Here is a 21247-nt window from a genome sequence, read left to right on the forward strand (position 1 = left end):
AACAGGTTAGGCTCTTAGGAAAGGTACATGGTGGGGCACAGAGACTGCAAGCAGTAATTAGCATCAAAACCCATCAGACCACCCTCTAACAGATCCACCAGTTAAGACACATCTCTGAATAGGCAAATACCATTAGTTGTTTTTGTTTTTCAGATAGTTATCTTATTATGCAGCCCTAGGTGGCCTAAAATGTAGTATGTAGCCCAGACTGGCCTTGAACTTATAGCATTCATCCTTCCTGCCCGTTACCTCATCAATGCTGGGATGGCAAGCAAGTGACACCATGTGTATCTAGGCAGAATGACTTTTAACTTTCTAAGCTTAGGTCTCTTAGGGGCCAGTATCCAAACATATCTTCTGACAGTACATGTAGTAAGTAAAACCACTGTAAGTGAGTGACCCATCCCTTTCCAAAACATTTCCTCAATACTACCTTAAGAATGAGATAGGGGGCCAGGCGTGGTGGTGCACGCCTTTAATCCCAGCACTCAGGAGGCAGAGGCAGGTGGATCGCTGTGCGTTCGAGGACAGCCTGGCCTACAAAGGGAGTCCAGAACAGCCAGGGCTACACAGAGAAAGGCTGTCTCGAAGGGAAAAAAAAAAAAATAGTAAGGATGAGATACGGGGCTGGAGAGAAGGCTCAGTCATTTTTGAGATTGGAGCTCATTCTGTAACAGCCCAGAATGACCTGGAACTCAGTGTGTGACCTAGACTAAGCTGTGAAGTATGGCAATTCTTTCCCCCCAGCATGCCAATGTTGAGTATAAGCATGTGCCACCATGCCCAGTTAATCAGAAACAAGCAAAGAGCTAAAGTTGAAGGAGGTCCAGCAAACAGAACAGACAGGGATTAGGGACAGACAATGACATAACCAAAGGCCTGGTTTCAAGCCCTAGCACCACAAGTACACACGTTAGACAGACTGGGATATAGCTCATGGTCCGCCTGACATGTAAACAGCCTTGAGCTTTCACCTAAATGCACCATCAGACCAGGTGCTATAATAGGCATACCAGTTTATAACAGAGCAGCAATAAGAAACCTATCTATCCTCTTCAAATAAACGATCTAACTTTATGACAAACTATTACAAAAAGAGAAAACATTCCATCAGATATATAGATCCTACTTAGATATTTTTAAAAGGAGTTATTTTACTGAACACCTTTGATCCTAGCCCAAACTGCCCAGTGTGCAGAACAGGTAAAGAAAAAGTGACTAGAATTAAATTCTAGTTATTATAGTTGTGCCAATACCTGTGTCTTCCTGGCAGACACATCCAGCATCTTAAATTCAGACTGCTCGTTTCTAGTACAGACCAGAAGAAAAACTGTCTAAACATGCTTACACCACATCCTGCTAGGACCCCTCAGTGAAAAGGCATCCACCCCTCAGCATTCCATGGGGACACAGGAAGAAAGTGAGGCAGTTGGTCTTCATGCTTTCACTGCTGGCCTCGTGCCCAGTGTTAGCATATCTGCAGCTCCTAAGATAAGATGAAACCATAACTATACCAGAGCTGACAAGCTCTGCTCTACCAGGCTGGCATGGACACAGACCTACTGAGCATGTTGGGGCTCTTGTGAATTGCTTACCTGCTGGGGAGTTAAAGGATGTCACTTGCTTTCAGTAACCAAGGCACATACTGTCGGAGCCGTGCCTCACTATCAGCAGACAGCAGATTCCCCTCTTTCACCACCCAGCTGAGGGAGAGGCACACTGCACTTGCTCCTTTAAGCCCTGGCTCTTTGGTTAGTGGGAGGCAAGTTACCATTCTGTTTGCAAACCCCCCCTAGCTCCTAGTTCTCAGCAATCTTCTGTAGATACGTCATTAGCTTTGTATAAAACAAACTTTACTTCAATATTTTCTTCTTTTTGATGGTCAGCCTTAGTCTAATTTGCTTTCCTGTTGTTGTGATAAACAACAAAAAGCAAGTTGGAGGAAGAAAGGTCTTTTGCCTCACAGGCAAGAGCTTGAAAAGGACACCGTGGTGGAATGCTGCAGGCTGGTTTACTTCCAGGCTTACACACAGCTACTCTTACACAGCCCAGAGGTGACACCTCCCCAGAGATTGCTCCTCCTCCAATCAGCAATCAAAACATGTCCCACAGACATGTCCAAGGGCCAATCTGATGGAAGATATTCTTAACCAAGGGTCTCTCTCTTTCCACTGTGTCAATCAGGCAACCAAGATTAGTCATAGGCAGCACATGCTCACAAGGCTCTTGTCTCTCAAGACTACACGAATGCCAGGTGTGTCTTGTCTTGCACTGGACTGCGCAGACAGAGTGGGAAATAAAAAGCTGATCTATTGAATGCTATCCAATGCCACTGGCCAATGATCTGCTTGTCTCGATGAAGCCTTACTGTACATACAGACTAAGGCATGCATTTTCATGTCTGGAAAGGCAAGTCCCACCTTCTCATACGCTTTATAAATACATGAAAGTACAGACAGAACCTTTATCATCATATCAGTATCTACAAAAATGATGCTCTTTAGAGATCACAAGATCACTGACCACATTCCAATATTAAATGCATTCATTCAAAGCACAGCAAAAATCTTCAATTTACCCAGTTCTATTTTAGTAGTGTTTGTATTTATTTAGTATCTTTGTCTTTTGGAAGGCTGGGCACTGACCCCAGACAGGGCAAAAATAGGAGATATAGCTCAGCTGGAGGAATCTTTCCTATCATACAGAAACAGCGCGGTTGGATCCCTTACATTAAGACTGTGGTTGTAGTGGACCCCTGTAACCTCAGGACATGGAAGTGGAGTCAGGAACAGAAGTGTAAGATCATCCTTGACTACATACCAAGTAGCCTGGGATACAGGAAACCCTTTGGGGATGGGGGACTAGACATTAACTCACACCCCAGTGAGATGGTTCAGTGGTTAAAGGCATCTCCATAATGCCTGATAACACACAGATGCCAGAGCATTCATGCCCACATATATATTAAATAAATTATAACTTTAAAATAAAATATGTAAAAACCAATCAGGCCACCTAACTGTTACTAATATTATATAGTAGTCCGAAACCTCTTGCCTCAGCCTCTGGTTAGAATTACAGGAAACATAGCTAAGCCCAGCAAAACTTTTTTCTTTCTTTCTTTCTTTTTTTTTTTCTTTTTTTGTTGTTGTTGTTTTAGACAGGGTTTCTCTATTTATCCTTGGCGGTCCTAGACTCGTTTTGTAGACCAGGCTGGCCTTGACCTTACAGGAATCCACCTGCTTCTGCCACCCGAGTACTGGGATTAAAGGCGTGCACCCCGCTCACAAAACTTGTTTTTCATGCTTTGACCTGCTGCTGTTTGTACATCATGTTCTACAATTGCAACATTCCCTCCAGAGAGAAGGGGGCCTCACAAACAGATAAACAGAAGGTCACTGTGGTGGTTTGAATAAGAAGGGCCCCATAGGCTCATCAGGGAGTGGCAATACTCGAGAGGGGTTAGGAGGTGTGGCCTTGTTGGAGGAAGTGTGTCACTGGGTCTGGGCTTTCAGGCTTCAAAAGCCCAAGCCAGGCCCAGTGTCATTCCCCTCCTGCTGCCTATGAATCTTGATGCAGCACTCTTAGCTACTTCTCAGGAACCGTGTCTACCTGACCCTACCATGATGAGACTAGACTAAACTTCTGAAATTATATAAGCAAGCTCCAATTAAATGCTTTCTTTTAAAAGAACTGTCATGGTCGCAGTGTCTCTTCCCAGAGATTCGCTATGACAGTTACACATCCAGGAAAAAAACAAAACAAAACAAAACAAAACAAACAACTTGAAAGATTCTGAGCCGTATCTCCAGCCCACTTGGAAAATTCTTGATAGACCTACCAACAGTATAAAAAGCAAAACTGTCTCCAAGCTACACAGAAAGCTCCAGATTGCAGTACTCAGATGCTATCACCCACTGTGCGGCTGCCTTGTGATTCCTCACCTACACTCCTAGTAACCCCAACGAACTCACAGTGGTGTGATCATCTTTACCATGGTCTGTCCTGGGTTCTGTTGAGTTGATGTATGCTGTGTCGCTCCAGACATCAGTCATACAACACCTGAGCATACACATGAAAAATACAGACGAGGCCAGGCATGGTGGTGCACGCCTATAATCTCAGCACTTGGGAGGCAGAGGCAGGAGATCTCTGTGAGTTCGAGGCCAGCCTGGTCTACAAAGCAAGTCCCGAACAGCCACAGCTACACAGAGAAACCCTGTCTGAAAAAGAAAAAGAAAAATATGAAAGAATTTCTGTATTTTCTGAATATGTGTGAAAGTAACTTGGCAAATGCTTTCTATCACATCTAGCTAACAGTCCTGTTTTTTGTGACCATTTTCACAAGTGTCATTATTTACCTGGAGTGGTATTTAAATGCACAAGTTTGTTTGTAGTTCCATAGAGTGAGGAAATTTCACTAGGTTCTCAAAAGAACTCAGAAGAGATCTGGGCACCTCTCTGCAAAATGACAACTCTGGAGCCTAGCAAGACAGCTCAGGTTATAAACACTGCTAGCTTTCTCACACTTTGTTAATCTTTGGCTTTATTTATTTTGGGGTGTGGATTTGGGTGAGCACACGCACACGTGTGTGAAGAGGTACACACTCAGGTACCCACCAGAAGGCCAGCGGACAGTGTCAGCTCTTCCCCGCTGCTACTCTCCATCTTCCTTCTTGGAAGCAGAGTCCCTCCTGGAATCTTGGACTTAGTGGGGTTTGTTTGTTTTCTTTTTTGAGACATGGTTTCTCTGTGTTAGCCTGGTTGTCCTGAACTGGCCAGGCTGGCCTCAAACTCAGAAATATGCCTGCCTCTGCCTCCCTGAGTACTGGGATTAGAGGTGTGCACAACCATGCCTGGCTAATAAAGAGTTTTTTTGTTTTTTTTTTTTAACCAGAGCATTTACTTTATGACTGATTGAAATCCTCAAGATGAACTGGATGCTGCAGCAGCTGCCCTCTTGGGTTAAGGTGTTGTTCCTTCATGGAACCCATGTCTAATCTGCAGTAGATAATTTTTAGGTGCCTCATCCGCAGTCTCAGTGTTTTATCTCTTAGCCTTGGTACTCCAGTTATACTTTTTCTTGAGCCTGGCAGGGTAGCCACACTTGCCACAGATTGACTCTGAAGGTGGTAGGCCTTAGAGCCACTGAGGCAGCACAGTGTGTGCATCTTAAAGTGATATTTTCCAAAGGATGATGTTCCTTTTTTTTCTCTCTCTCTCTCTCTTTTTAAAGATTTATTTATTATTATGTATACAGTGCCCTGCCTGCATGTACATCTGCAGGCCAGAAGAAGGCACCAGATCAAATTCTAGATAGTTGTAAGCAACCATGTGGTTGCTAGGAATTGAACTCAGGACCTCTGGAAAAGAAGTCAGTGCTCTTAACCTCTGAGCCATCGCTCCAGCCTGGATGACATTCCTTTTGTCATCTTGCTTCTGCTGCCGAGGCCAAAAAAGCAATAATGAGAATTTTTAAAAGATTAAAAACTGAGCTTGAGAGATAGCTTAGAGGTTAAGAGCACTGACTGCTGCTCCAAAGGTCCAGAGTTCAATTCCCAGCAACCACATGGTGGCTCATGACCATCTATAATGAGATCCTGTCGCCCTCTTATGGCATGCGGGTGAATGTGCAGGCAGAACATTATATACACAATAAATAAATAAATCTTTTTTTAAAAAAAGATTAAAAACCAACCAAACAAAAAACAGACATAGAGGCTCATGTCTGTAAGCCTACTACAGAGGATACTCAAACAAGAGAATTGCAAAGAGCAAGAGAACTGCAAAGAACTCACAGTTCAAGCTAGCCTGGGCTACAGAGTGAGGTCTTGTCTATGAAATATAAACTAAAAAATAAAGACCCAACTCAAATTTAAGGAACTCAGAATATAACGGGGAGAAACATCACCCTCATACAACCTTGTCTAAAGGTAGTGGCACAGGCACTGGGCAGGGGCTTATACATGGCATAAACCAGGAAAGCATAAGCATGTGAGAGGGCAGTATGAAGGAAAAATAAGCCAGGAATGAGGCAGAAAAGGGATGAGTAATACCGGAAAGCAGGTACACATACCAGTAAGTCAGAATGAATCAAATGTGGCCTGAGAGTCTCAAAGAGTCCCAAAGGACCTGTGTAAATGAGGCTCCAAGGGGCCTCAGGTATGACTATATATATGAAGAGGAGGAAAGCAATTTTTTTTTCAGGGAAGGAGACTTGAATAATTTGCAGGCAGAAGTGAAGGAGTGAAGAGCATGGAGTCCAGAAACAAGTGGTATAAAAGCCCAACATGGTGGCCCATGTCTAACAAGCTGAATTCAACACCCAGAGCCCACAGTGAGGTCCTCCTCCCTCTGCACAGTAACATACATACATACACACACACACAATAGGTCAAAGCCAAGATCAGGGAGGGAGTGGGAACGCTGTGGAGGAAACCAATGGAAAGGTGAACTTAGTTTAGTTTGTGGAAGGCCACAAAGCCAGAGAAAAGAGAATCAAATTTGTAGATGAGTAGGTGGTAGTTGTAGTAGCTCCAGAGGGCATTCCCAACAAGCCACCTGCTCATTACTTCTTCCTGAATGTGGCATCGGGAAAGCACAACTGATTATCTGGACTGCTTCCAGTTGGAGTGGTCATAAGTAAGAAACTGAATGAGATGATACGCATAATACTAGACCAAGCCTCAGTGCTGAACCTGAGATTAGACGTACAGCATGTTCTGCTATTGCACCAAAACCGTAGCAACATGTAGCTCTTAATAGCTCCAATATAGAACCGAGAATGATTTAGCTAAGAGTTGGTTGGCAAGCTTTCCTGTCAAAGGCCAGATGAGTTCTATGTGCAGGGCCTATTGTCTGTTGTAAGACTGACCTCCAGCTCTACAGGACAGCAGCTGCAGCCAACACATGAATGAAGGAACACAGTGCTGTTACAATCAAACTTTGTATACCACTGTGTCCATCTGTTGACCTGCTATCCTGGCTGGATGAGACTACACAAAGCACAAAGCAGTAAAGCTGCAGCATGATAGACAAGCAAGAGAGGGGCCATGTAAATCTGAAACACAGGCAGATCATCACAACAAAGAACACAATACAAACTCAAGATCACTAATCACTAGGGACTGGGAAACAGGCAGTGACAGCTGATGGTTAGCATGGATGAGGACTTGGGGGGTGCACAATGGAAAGATCGGAAAAGAGTAGAGCAAGAGACAGAAATCTGATTACAAGACAAACAACAACAAAAGGTGCACATGTTCTAAAATGTAGGTATCAAAAGAGGGGAAAAAAATGAAGGCGGGGCAAGCACGGCTGGTAAACCACTTGCAGAGCAAGCATGAGGACCTGAACTCAAACCCTAGGCCCCAGAAAATATTGCTCACGTGCTGCTGCGCAGCTGTCATCTCAGTGCTAGGGATGCAGAGACAGGAAAATCCCCGGGGTACACTGGCCACCCAGTCTAGCCAATCAGTGAGCTCCAGGTTCAGTAAGAATCCCTGTTCCAAAACAAATAAGACAGGACACGATTGAGGAAAACACACGCCTTTTATTCCAGCACTCAGGTGGCAGAGGTAGGCAGATCTCTAAGTTCATGGCCAGCCTGATCTACATAGTGAGTTCAAGGATAGCCAGGGCTACATAGAGATCCTGTCTAAAAAAAAAAAAAGAGGGGGGGGGCCCTGAAGAGATGGCTCAGTGGTTAAGAGTGTTGCCTGCTTTTCCAGAGGGCCTGAGTTCAATTCCCAGCAACCACATGGTGGCTCACAACCATCTATAATGATATTTGATGCCCTCACCTGCAGATAAAACATTCATATGCAATAAATAAATAAATCTTTGAAAAAAAGGAAAAACAAAAATACCATCCATCATTTACCTCTGACCCACACATACACAGAGGCCCACAAGCACATACATACACTATACACACAGAAAAGTGCCTTAGGGCTCAAAAGATGGCTCAGTGAGTAATAGTACTTGCCATGTGCACTCCAAGATCTGCATATGAATCCCAAGAACTCACATAAAAGCCAGACATATAGCATCAGCTCCTGTAGTTCCTAAATTCCTCTTAAAGGAGCATGAGGGAGAAAACAAGAATCCCTTAAGCTCACACTTGTCGCTGTATACCACAGAAAAGCTACAAAGAAACCAACTAAGGCTGGACATCCTCTGAGCTTCACACTACCCTGTGAGACACACACACACACACACACACACACACACACACACACACACACACACACAGAAAAAGAAAGCATTCCCAATTTATCTGCAGTATACCTCAATTAAGAAAAAAGGCCACAGTGCTGGAGAAATAGCACATACTGCTTTTTCAGAGGACTCTAGTTTGGAGCCAGGACACACCTCATGGCTCTTAACTGTCTCTAACTCCAGTTTCATAGGATCCAACTTCCTCTTCTGGCCTCTGTGGACACTGCAGGCATGTGGTACACATACATACATACATACATACATACATACATACATACATACATACATACATACAGGCAAATACTACTACATATAAATAAAAATATAAAAATCTTTTAAAACTAAACATAAGGGCTGGAGAGATGGCTCAGAGGTTAAGAGAATCAGCTGCTCTTCCAGAGGTCCTGAGTTCAATTCCCAGCAACCACATGGTGGCTCACAACCATCTATAATGAGAGCTGGTGTCCTCTTCTTGTGTGCAGGTGTACATGCAGGTGCAACACTGTGTACATAATAAATAAATATTTTTTAAAAATTAAACCTAAAACCTATTTTCAAAAGCCAACTTTCCAATTAGAAGCTGATCTTTACAGCTATGCTTGGTGGCAATCACCTACAATCTCACCACCTGGGAGACTGAGGCAGGAAGAGCAGAAGTCCTCTTCAAACCTGTTCCAAGCCACTCTGGTCTACATGAGAGAGGCCTAGACAGCATGGAAGAAATCTCATGACCTGTTCTAGTTAGTTAGGGGAACTCAGTGTAGGAAGACACTTTTTTTGGGAGGGGGTGGGGGTGGCTGTCCTGGACTTGCTTTGTAGACCAGGCTGGCCTCAAACTCACAGCAATCCGCCTGCCTCTGCCTCTTGAGTACTGGGATTAAAGGCATGTACTACCACGCCTATGAACCATATTGGTCCATAAAATACTATTTCTAACCCTTGCAAGTATGTGTGAAGAGGGATGAATACGGGATTGGAAAGATGATGACTTAGTTAAGAACACTGGCTGCTCTCTCTACCAGAGGACTCCTGTTTAATCACAGCACCCACAGGCAGCTAACAACATAAAGCTATTTTTTAAAATGGGAATTGTGGAAGAGAGCTCAGTGGTTTTGTTGGGAGAGTATGCACATGCATGTAGTTGTCAGAGCACAACTTGTGAGAGCTGGTTCTCTCCGCCACCATGTGGGATCCGGGGACTAAACTCTGGATTGGTGGTAAACACCTGATCGACCCTTAAAATACTGCCAGCTTCAACCTGACTGTGCCATGGTTTTCCCCTTCCCCACTGGTGATTAAACCTAGGATCTCATACATAGTGATCAAACACATTCCTCCCAGTGGTACTACTAGATTGCTTTGGTGGGTTTTGTTTTTTATTTTAAAGTGTGTGTGGGGTGTGTGTGTGTGTGTGTGTGTGTGTGTGTGTGTGTGTGTGTGTGTGTGTGTGTGTATGTGTATGTATCTGTGCATGGTTGGTCCTATCTGTGCATGGAAAAGAGAGGACGTCAGATCTTCTGGAAGTGAAGTCACATAGATACTGAAAATGGAAGAGTCCTCTGAAAGAGCACCCAGTGCTCTTAATCACTGAGCTATTGCTCCAGGCACATCTGTTGTGTGTTTTTGTTGTTGTCCGAGACAAGATCTCACTGGCCTTGACTCACAGCAGTCTTCTGCCCTAGCACCCTGAGTGCTGGAATAACAAGTAAGCCACTGCCCTAGCCAACAACCTCAAGATTCTGACAGTGGTGTTTTTAAAAAATTGGTGAAAACAGAAGCTCCAGGAGGAAATTCTCTTCTTTATTTAGAAAGCTTTAATGTCAAATTACCAACCTATTAGTCATTCACCTGTCAGTCTCTAAGAAGTCCTCCACCCATCTACCCTTTCAAGGTATAAAATACTAGCGTATCAGCAAAGCTTTACAAGACAATGGTTAACTCAGAAACAAGGACCCCGAGTCAAGGAAAGAAGCAAGTGCCTTCAAGACACTTAGAGCAAAGACATTCCCTGGCACTAGAAACCCATGTCCACTCCTCATATACCTCAATGCCCAAACCCAAAGCAGTGTGTTTGTACATGTTTATGTGTATTGGTGTTTTGCTTGCACATGTCTGTGCATCATGTGAGTACAGTGTCCAATGAGGCCAGAAGAGTGTGCTGTATCTAATGGAACTAAAGTTACAAATGGTTGTGAGCCACTGTTTTGGGTATTAGGAAATCAAAACCAGGTCCTCAGCCAGGCGTGGTGGCGCACACCTGTAATCCCAGCACTCGGGAGGAAGAGGCAGGTGGATCGATGTGAGTTCGAGGCCAGACTGGTCTACAAAGTGACTCAAGGACAGCCAAGGCTAACACAGAGAGACCTTGTCTCGAAAAACCAAGAAAAAATAAATAATTAAAACAAACAAACAAACAAAAACAGGTTTTCTGCTCTTAAAACTCTGAGCCACCTCTCCATTCCACAAGCTGATTATCAGTAAATTAGAATATAAAGGAAAGCTGACTGATTTTCTGGAAAATGTCCCCTAAGTGTTTAACTACAACTCGGTGTTAGTACGCACTGATTAAATTCTATCTTCTTTTACTCCAAGAAATTAAAAAGCAAACACACACACACACACACACACACACACACACACACACACACAGAATCTGACTCAAGAGCTTGGTAGAGGGCTCAGTCAAAGTGCTTGCCATGCAAGCATACAAATCCAAGATCCAAGCCCAATCCCTAGCATCCATATAAAAGCCAAGCACTGTTATGTTTATAATCCTTGAACTGGAGAGGGAGAGACAGGTGGTTCACTAAAGTTTGCTGTCTAGCCTCATCAGAGAGCACCGAAAAAATACAACTGTACAATCAACTAAACCATCATGGGCTTTGGTTTGTTTGGTTTGGTTTCTCTGTGGAGCTCTGGCTGTGCTGAAACTCACTCTGAGGACTAGGCTGGCCTTAAACTCAGATATGTCTACCTGCCTCTACCTCCTCCTCCTGTCGCAGGTGCCTTTCTACAAAGTGCTTGAAATTATGTCAATACTCTTGTCTTCATAAGGGAAATTAACCCATTAATACACACACAGTAAAAGGTATCCTTCCCCTCAGGGGTACACTGAACATTTGAAAGCTGTTGCTGTCATCTGTATTTCCTTGGCGTGCTTGAGAACCTAAACCACCTGAGAAAAGAAGACACAATGTAGTAATAAAATAAAACCACTGGTTTCAAAAAGGATTAAGAATGCTCTGCAAAAACTATTTCAGAAGTAATGTTTACTTATTTCCATCCATATTTGAGAAGTGCCAATTCACTGTTTAAACTTTTTTTTAAAGACAGGGTTTCTCTGTGTAGCCTTGGCTGTCTTGGACTCACTCTGTAAACCTGGAACTCACAGCAATCCTCCTGTCTCTGTCTCCCAAGGGCTGAGATTAAAGGTGTGTGCCACCACAGCCAGCCACTGTTTAAGCTTTAAGCAACAATAGCATGCTCAAGGCTGTGGCTCATCATCTCAGAACCACAAAACACCAAACACAGCAAACAGTCAGGCAATGGTCACACTCCCACCATTCTACAGCCAGGCAATGGTCACACTCCACCATTCTACAGCCAGGCAATGGTCACACTCCACCATTCTACAGCCAGGCAATGGTCACACTCCACCATTCTAAAGGATCAAACCTGGAGTACAGAGCTACTTACAAACCAACTTCCTATCTCAAACAACAGGAAATAAATAATGAGATGTAGCTCAGCTGCTAGATGCTCACCTAGCATGCATGGTCTGGGGTTTAATTCCTAAAACTAAGGAGAAGCTAGGATGTTGGACACACCTGTAATCCCAATACTGGGAGTGAAGGTAGGACACTATCATTGGAGGTCAGTCCTGACTACAAGAGAACCTGTCTTTGAAACCTAAACAAACACAGGGCATAGTGCACATAACTTGTAATCCCAACACTTAGGAGGAGGCAGGTGGATCTCGGGGTTCAAGGCCAGCCTGGCCTATAGAACAAGTTCTAGGACAGCCAGAGCTACAAACCCTACCTCATTAAACAAAGGGGAATAGGGGTGTCGGTAATTTTTTTTGTGCCTTAGAATTTTCAGTATGAAAAGTTCAACCCAAAAGCAAAACCAACTGTTAGAGCACCAACTAAAGCATGAAATTGAATTGTAGTTAATGACAATATCATTCAAGAGTTTTTTAATTGCAACAGTCCTTTCCCAGTGCTTCCAAATGCCTCTCCAGAGGAGGGGCTAATTCTTACATGCCCCTCTTCAATCAACACTTCCAACAGGTTGTGGTCATACATAGCGCGCACACGCACACACCCTCTACCTACATAGCTATATATATAAAACCACCTTTAAATTCTCGAAATACACATATTCTGAACAGCATTTTGTTTCATTGAGGTGGTCTCACTATACAGCCCAGACTGAGCTTCTGAATCCAAGGCTTACAGATGTGAGCTACCATTGCCTTTACATGCTCTTATGTTAACAGAGTGCATACTGGGGCTGAAGAGATGGCTCAGTGGTTAGGAGCACCCACACGGTAACTCATAACCATTGAGAACTCCAGTTCTGAGGGAACTGCACACCTCTGACTTCCATGGTACCACGTATGCACATGGTACACATAAATACATTCAGGCAAAACGCCTATATGCATAAAATAAATAAATCTAAAAACTTTTTTTTAAAACGTGTACTTCAACTAATGCTTCTACTAGTACCCGGTTATTTTCCCCTTAAGTTTTAAATATTTTCTATCAAAAAATGCATTAAAACTCCCATTTTTATTGGATTAAAAAAGCATTAATTATGTTACTCTAGAAAATAGGTCTAGTTTAAAAAAAGAAAATCTCATTCCCAGGCCTGAAGGCAAAGACCTACAACCTCAGCCCTGGGAAGGCAAAAGCAGGAGAATCAAGAGTTCAAGGTCAGCTCAAGCCACATAGCAAGATCCTGTCTCAAAGGAGGGAAAACCAAGTCTATCTGATTGCTGTAGAATCCCGGCTGGAGGGAGCCTATTACGCCAGGATTAGGGTGATTTAGGAAAGCAAAGCCTACCTCTTCGTGCATAACTGGAGTCTGTATCTTTAAATTGTACCACAACAAAATCTGAGCATTTGAACAAAATACTCTCCATTATTTCTTCACGTTTTGGCCCCGAACTGGATTCTGTACTTTTCTCATGTGCAGCATCAAGTACCAAATCGCACTAAAATAAAAATATTAATAAACATTAAAAACATTAAGTAAAATTCACAGGGCTACTTAGCTCATCAAAGCACTTTTTCAGTCTTTGGCAAAAGTAGGCATCAGAAGAAATCATATCTTCTTTAGAGCTATCATGCTTTTCTTTTGTATTTTTGTTTGTTTTTCAAGACAGGGTTTCTCTGTGTAGCATTGGCTGTCCTGGACTCCCTCTGTAGACCAGGTTGGCCTCCAACTCATAGAGATCCGGCTGCCTCTGTCTCTGCTGAGATTATAGGTGGGCGCCACTGCACCCAGATCTAAAGGTTTTCTTACTATAGTATATCTGCAGTCACTAATGTTAGAGGGAAGAAGTAACTCATCCCAGTCTTCCCTCTTTTAGCTCATGACGTCTGAAAATGGTTGCATATCATAAGCACATACAATGTTTTCAGTTTTACAGACAGTCGTTAAATAGTAAGAATTGTTACTAGAGAGAAAAATCCAAGTAGTTTTGAAAACAGGTAGAGTGTGGTGAACAGGAAAACACTTTCACTTTATAAGAAATACAATCTTGGCTGGAGAGATGGCTCAGAGGTTAAGAGATGGCTGTTCTCCCTAAGGTCCTGAGTTCAATCCCCAGCAACCATATGGTGGCTCACAACCATCTATACTGAGGTCTGGTGCCCTCTTCTGGCTTGCAGGAGTATATGCAGGCAAAAACACTGCTATATACATAATAAATAAATAAATCTTATGAAAGAAAGGAAGGAGGAAGGAAAGAAAGACAGACAGACCATCTCATCAGCTCAACTGCCAACTCCATAGTCAGCTCAAGTCTATGGCAAGACACTCTCAGGATGTGACATGACCATAAAAATGTGAACAAATAGTAAAAATTACCTTAGGACTGTATGTTTTAAAAACTCCTTCATATACACCTCCATTTTTCACTTGAACTTCACATTTCGATCCCTAAAAGACACAAGTTTTAAAAAATAGTGTGCTACCCACCATCAGAAAGAAGTGTTTTCATTTCACTTTATATAAAGCCTCAGTATTAGATATTGGCTGGCAATGATAAAGTTTCAACACATTAACATTACACAAACTTCTCTACATGGTATAGGACTGGCAACTCCAAAATGAGCATGAACTGAATACTAACTAAAGCTACATACTTCTGTCTCAAGTACCACCAGACAAGAAATACTACACAGAGGACAATCAACTAAAACACCATTTTACACACCACAGGGTTAGCACGAATATTTTTACTATGAGTTATAATCAACTGAACAGCATTCTAATGCATTTTTAAAGTCATCTTCATTACAAATAACCTAATAATATTAGGCTAAAAATTGTCTGTTTTAACTCCATGAAATATTCCACCCCAAAGAAGTTTATCCCCAATAATCAGGCAACTTACGACAACCGACGTAAGTATATGAACCATCCTCACGTTTGCATAGATTCCGTCAAAAGAAATCTGAAATGTTTGACAAATAAGCGTCACTGTGTGCCGGTCTTTGTGCCTGTCTGCATGCTGAAGCTGAGGCTTCTCTAGCTGTAACATGCTGGGTTATAATGCCTGAAGAAAGAGCTGGGTACTACCTTGTTCTGTTTCCTTACAAGAACAATGATTCTAACTAATAATTAATATGACATAAAACAAACAAAAAACAGCAGACCTACACCTCCATGTGTGAGGAAGCAAGCCTCAGCAAATCAAATGTCGTGTTGTCTTCAGTGCAGTAGTGGCAGTAGGATTATAAACTTTTTTAAAATGCGTAGGCACAGAGAGGGGTATGCTGTATATAACTTTAATTTCACCATTCTGGAAGGAGAGGCAGGTGGATTTCTGTGAACTCCAGACCATCCTGGTCTACACAATGAGTTTTCAGGACAGCTAGGATACATATTAAGACCTTGTCTCAAAAGATACATATGTAAAAACCTCAGACAGGGGCTAATAAGATGGCTCAGTGGGTAAAGACACGTGAGCCTGACGTCCTGAGTTCAGTCCCCTCATGGTAGTCCTCTGACTACCAGATGTGCACCACAGCACATCTACTACCCTACACTAAATAAAAACAAGTGTACACCACAACAGAGTCAACTATCAGCTGGCCCTGAGAGGACCTGGATGGCAGAGTGCTTGCCTAACATCCAGCATCCAGGGAGCAGGGTAGTGAAGAAAGACCTCACCACCTATGTCCCAAAAGAGATGCAGTATATCTTAATAGAGCAGAGAAATGATGAGCAGGGCATACCTTGCACAACCATCTTCGCTCAGCATGTCTGAATAGAAATAGTAGAACTATTTCAGGCTGGACTAACCCTAACTCTGACCCTGAAGCTCAAAAAGACAATCTGACCAATAAAAAACCCAGCGGCAGCTAGATCGCTATTGAGTTTTGGGCTAGCCTGGTCTACATACCAAGTTCCAAACAGCCAGAGACCCTGAACCAAAAACCAAACAAACAGCAGGGCAATGGTAGCCTATAATCCCAGTACTCAGGGGGCAGAGGCAGGCAGATCTCTGTCAGTTTGAGGCCAGCCTGGTCTACAGAGCTGAGTTCCAGGACAGCCAGAGCTACACAGAGAAACTGTCTCGAAAAACAAAAAAACACTATCAGTGGCAGCTTCTCATATGTAGCTTTATGCATGTTCATTTTACAACTTCCCTGACAAAAGTTGGAAAATAGCCAGAGGCAGATAGATTGCTGTAAGTTCAAGTCCAGGACAGCCAAGCCTACACAAAGAAACCCTGTCTAGGAAAAGGAAAAAAAAAAAAGTTGGAAAATATCAGGGCAAGAAGTATTTTCCAAAGAAGAAAAATGAAATTGAGTTAAAATGGCACATCTCCCCTCCCTGCCAAGGCAGGGTTTCTCCCTGTAGCTCTGGCTGCCCTGGACTCACTTTGTAGACCAGGCTGGCCTCCAACTCACAAAGCTTTACCTGCCTCTGCCTCCCAAGTGCTAGAAGTGTGCTCCCCCACCACCTAGCCCTAAAATAACACATTAAATCAAACAAGAAGCCCAAAGAACTTTGCAAACTCTGGTCCTGGACCATCAAAACACTTGACTTGGTGTCAGCGTTATACATACCACAAATATTATTACCAGAAAATTGTACATTTCAGAGCCCTTACTGAAAAACAACTCATAGAATCAGCAACTTTGTATTAAACTGACTCATCTATATTATCTGTAGTACAATTCAAGAGATTTTATCCTTTGCTTTCCTATTAAGTCTACTTTTCCAAACAACATGAAAGTTACTCACCGTAGGCTGAGGCAGTCCTTTGCTACTGTTCCGACCTCTGCAAAAATTAAATATTGTTTTTATTAAATTAAATGTTTATTATATTTAAATTGAAGACTAAATAAACTTAATGTCAAATATAATCTTATAATTCTACTCAAATACAGGCCAGGGTGTCTGTGGAAGGAGTCATCTAATATTGTATGACAAGAAATCTAAGTGGCCATGTGCTGTGTTACCTGAGCAGAGGGAGATCACCAGAGAGATGGAAGAAAGAGCAGGCGTGTTTTATCAAAACCAAATGAATGAGCCAGGCTGAATAGCTCATGCCTTTAATCCCAGCACTTGGGAGACAGAGGCAGGCTGATCTTTTTGAGTTCAAGGCCAGCCAGGGCTATTATACAAAGAAACCTTGTCTCAAAAAAACCTTAAGGAGGAGTAGGAGGAGGAAGAGAGAGAGGAGGAAGAGGAAGAAGGCAATGACTGAAGACAGCCTAGCTGGGTGTGGTGGTGCATGGCTGTACCTCACACTTCAGAGGCTGAGACAATAGGATGCTGTGGGTTTGAGGACAGTCAGGGCTACGAAATAAGGCCTTGTCTCCCCACCTCAAACAAGCCCACTGTAAGAAAAAGAAAAGGACATTAAGCACAAAGCAATAGCATTCTTAAAAGTGAGGTATGGCAGCACACACCTACATCAGCCTATTTGACTAATACCCTAGTCACATCTCATTTTCCTCATCTCTTAAAAATAGGTGATATCTCTATAGCTGCAGAAAAACTATTAAAAAATAAAACAGGCCTTTTTAGAAGGCTTAGCAGGTAAAGGCACTTGCTACCAAGCGTAAGGACCTAAATTCAATCACCAAGGCCGATATGACAGGAGGAGAGAATCAACTCCCACCAATTGTACTCTGGCCACTACATGTGTGCTCTGACAAATATGCATACATGCAGTAAGCAAATAAATGTTTAAACCTCAAATAATTCTGAACACTTTTACTTCTAAATACATGTCTTTGCCAGAATTCACATGTGATATGGCAGACCCACAGCTATAATCCCAGCTGAGGCTGGAGCTTCCTGAAATTCAGGAATTGTCCAACAAGTGCTTTTCCTACGAATTATCTCCCTTGGAAAAGATACGGTACAAAAACTCAACTACTGGGTTGGGATTGTAGCTCAGTGGTAGAGTATGCTTGCCTAATGTGTGTTAGCCCTTACCTCAGTTTCCAGCACTGCCCAAACAAACCCACGTTAAACAACACAAAAGCCAGTTATCAAATGTTGCCTTGTAATGTTGCCTGTTTTCAAATGAACTGAATCATAATAAACAATAACATTGTTTGTATTCTGGAGGATTGGTCCAAGACCCCATCAGAACCATATTTAAGAATGTTCATATCCCTTATGTGTTATCTGTATGACCCACATACTTTGTTGTTTATAATATTCTGTCAAATGTAAATGCTATATATTCCAATTGTATTATTTAGAGAATAACAAGAAAATAAATCCATGCTGCACTGTTCTGCTGGTGCCACTTCTACCCATGGTTAGTTCAATCGGCAAATCTGGAACCTGTACAACCTAAGGCTTATTCTATGGGAAAAGACTGGGTTCCTCAGATATAAGAAATATTATATTTCTGTTCCACACATTGTGGAACACCACCACTGGAATCCCATTTAAAAGTTGTTGGTCTTTTAAAAAATTTTACATGTGGGTAGGTCCCTGCCTGTATGCCTATGCACCTTGTGCATGCCTGGTGTCCCAGTGGCCAGAGGGGGACACTGGATCCCCAGGAACTGGAGTTACAGAAAATTATAAGTAGCCAAGTGAATGCTGAAAAACAAACCCAAGTCCTCTGCAAGAACAGTCAGGGCTCTCTCTTAACCACTGGGTCTTCTGTCCAGCCCCGGCAATCCCATTTTAATACAGTAATACTCTAATTAAGTCAGAATTAAAATATTCAATACATAGCAAAATTCAATAAACAGCTGAAAGCCTGGAGCAGTGTTGCCAATTCCTAAGCAGCCACAGGAACAGGAACGCTGCAGCAGTCCTCACCTACCTATTCCCCAACTGTTCTCTTCTTCGCCTCACTTAATTAGGCCAGATGACCTCTCATTTCTTTTGGGGATTCTGTAACCCTTTGCTTCACACATTATAAAAATGTTATTTTGGCTAGGTGTGGTGGCATACACCTTAAATCCCAGCACTCAGGAGGCAGAGGCAGGTGGATCTCTGAGTCAAGGCCAACATGGTCTACAAAAAGAGTTCAGGATAGTAAAGGCTACACAGAGAAACTCTCAAAAAGCCAAAACAAAAACAACACAAAAAAAGAGATGGCTCAGTGGTTAAGAGTACCACCTGCTCGTCCAAAGGTCCTGAGTTAAATTCCCAGCAACCACATGGTAGTTCACAAACATCTGTAATGTCATATGATGCCCTCTCTAGCCTGCGGGTGTGCATGCAGGCAGAACACTGTATATATAATAAATAAATACATCTTTTACAAAAAAAATTTAATGATTTATTTAATGTATATGAATGCTGTCTGCATGTACACCTGCAGTCTAGAAGAGGGCACCAGATCACACTATAGAAGGTTGTAAGCCACCATGTGGTTGCTGAGAATTGAACTCAGGACCTACCTACTACAAGAGCCATCTCTCCAGGCCCAAGAAAAGAAATTCTTAAAGCCTAAAGAACCTGAACAAGTAACTTATCACAAATGTTACTATCAACCAAGTACAACGTTAATAACCATTGGACTCTATAATCAACCACTTGTTTCATGGTTAATAAAAACGAACCCAAACCACCCAACCCAGTTCATGTGAGGTAAAGTCCTACTGAAACCAGGTGCACCTAGTCTAACCCAGGCTTTTGTTTCTGGGTTAGATTCCCTCAGGAATCATCCCAAGAACTTCTGGCACCCTACAAACTTTACAATTAAGGCAGGCTCAGTTAGTAGAATGTAGCCAGTCCTGGCTTTAGCACCGGGGGGGGGGGGGGGGGGGTTAAAGTGAGACACACACTTGCAATCTTAGCGCTAGCAGGTAAAAGCAGGACCAGGCGCTCAAGGTCTGACCCATGAAGATGGCTCAGTGTTAAAGGTGTACTTACTGCTCTTCCAGGGGTCCATTCTGTTCCCAGCACCAACGTGGGGTGCCTTGAAATTGCATGTAACTCTAATATCAGCGAATATTAACTCCTTCTTTGTGAGCACTGCGCGCACACACACACACACACACACACACACACACACACTTAATCTTAAAAGAGAAGCAGTTCAAGGCCAGCCTCAGCTACAGAAGAGCTTGAGACCAGCCTAGACTATTTAAGATTCTGTCTTTAAAAGAGCCACCTCAGGGACCAGAGAGAGGTTAAGAGCACTGGTTGCCCTTCCAAAGGTTCTGAGTTCAATTCCCAGCAACCACATGGTGGTTCACAGCCATCTATAATGAGATCTGGTGCTCTCTTCTGGTGTGCAAGTGTACATGTAGGCAAAACATTATATACATAAATAATCTTAAAAATCTTAAATCTTAAAAAAAATCTTTAAAAAAAAGAAAGGAAAAGAAAAAAACCACCTCAGCAGGGCGGTGGTGGTACACACCTTTAATCCCAGCACTTGGGAGGCAAAGGCAGGAGGATGTTTGTGAATGAGTTTGAGGCTAGCCTGGTCTACAGAATGGGTTCCATGACAACCAGGGCTACACAGAGAAAGCCTGTCTGGAAAAATAAAAAATAAACAAAAGAACCACCTCCTCCTCCTCCTCCAGTGTCTAGCCCAGTAAATGGATGGAACTAGAAGAGATCATATTTAGTAAAGAAACCCAGTCCCTGGGCTGGAGAGATGGCTCAGACGTTAAGAGCACTGGCTGTTCTTCCCAAAGATCCTGAGTTCAATTCCCAGCAACCACATGATGACTTATACCATCTATAATGAGATTTGGAGCCCTCTTCTGGCTGCAAGCATACATGCAGGCAGAACACTGTAAAAATAAATAAATGAATGAATAAATATTTGGGGGGGGGTGTGTGTGAAGAAACCCAGTCGCATAAAGGCACATGCCCTCTCTTATCTGAAGTGCCTAGTTACAAATTTTCAGATTTGAGTACATATATCCTGGATTAACTGCAGAAACCAGGAAAGTAAGAAGCAATGATTGAAGCCATGTATAGTGGTACACGCCTTTAATCCCAGCTTTTAGAAGGTACAGGCAGGATGATCTCTATGTATTTGAGGACAGCCATGACTACACAGAGACACTGCCTTTAAAAAAAAAAAAGCGGGGTGAGGGGGTTGGGGGGTGGGGGGAGCTGGAGAGATGCTTGGGTTAAGAGTGGTGTCTGCTCTTTTCAGAGGTCCCAAGTTCAATTCCCAGCAATCACATGGTGGCTTACAACCATCTATAATAAGATCTGGTGCCCTCTTCTGATGTACAGGTGTACATGTAGATACAATAAGTAAGTTAAAAAAAAAAAAAAAAAGAATGTTGATGGAGGCAGGGGGAGTGAGGCAAGAGACGGGTATAGTAATAGTAGCCTA

General features: G+C 42.8%; 1 protein-coding gene across 10 annotated transcripts in view; it reads right to left on the bottom strand.

The window, feature by feature from the left end:
• The window catches only part of ATXN2 (ataxin 2), a 91555-nt gene that overhangs the window by 40831 nt on the left and 29477 nt on the right, over nucleotides 1-21247 (bottom strand). For 9 of the 10 annotated variants that reach the window (XM_084762094.1, XM_084762086.1, XM_084762095.1 and 6 more), the window contains exons 2-5: nucleotides 16708-16744; nucleotides 14849-14908; nucleotides 14320-14391; nucleotides 13291-13441 (exon numbers count right to left, since the gene is read on the bottom strand). In XM_084762094.1, the coding sequence (XP_084618220.1) occupies nucleotides 13291-13441; nucleotides 14320-14391; nucleotides 14849-14908; nucleotides 16708-16744 (320 nt within the window). The remainder of the gene's footprint in view (nucleotides 1-13290; nucleotides 13442-14319; nucleotides 14392-14848; nucleotides 14909-16707; nucleotides 16745-21247) is intronic. The other variant, XM_084762091.1, reaches the window with a different exon arrangement.

This window comes from Acomys minous (assembly GCF_964271855.1).
Source record: "Acomys minous genome assembly, chromosome: 16".
Classification (NCBI taxonomy): domain Eukaryota; kingdom Metazoa; phylum Chordata; class Mammalia; order Rodentia; family Muridae; genus Acomys; species Acomys minous.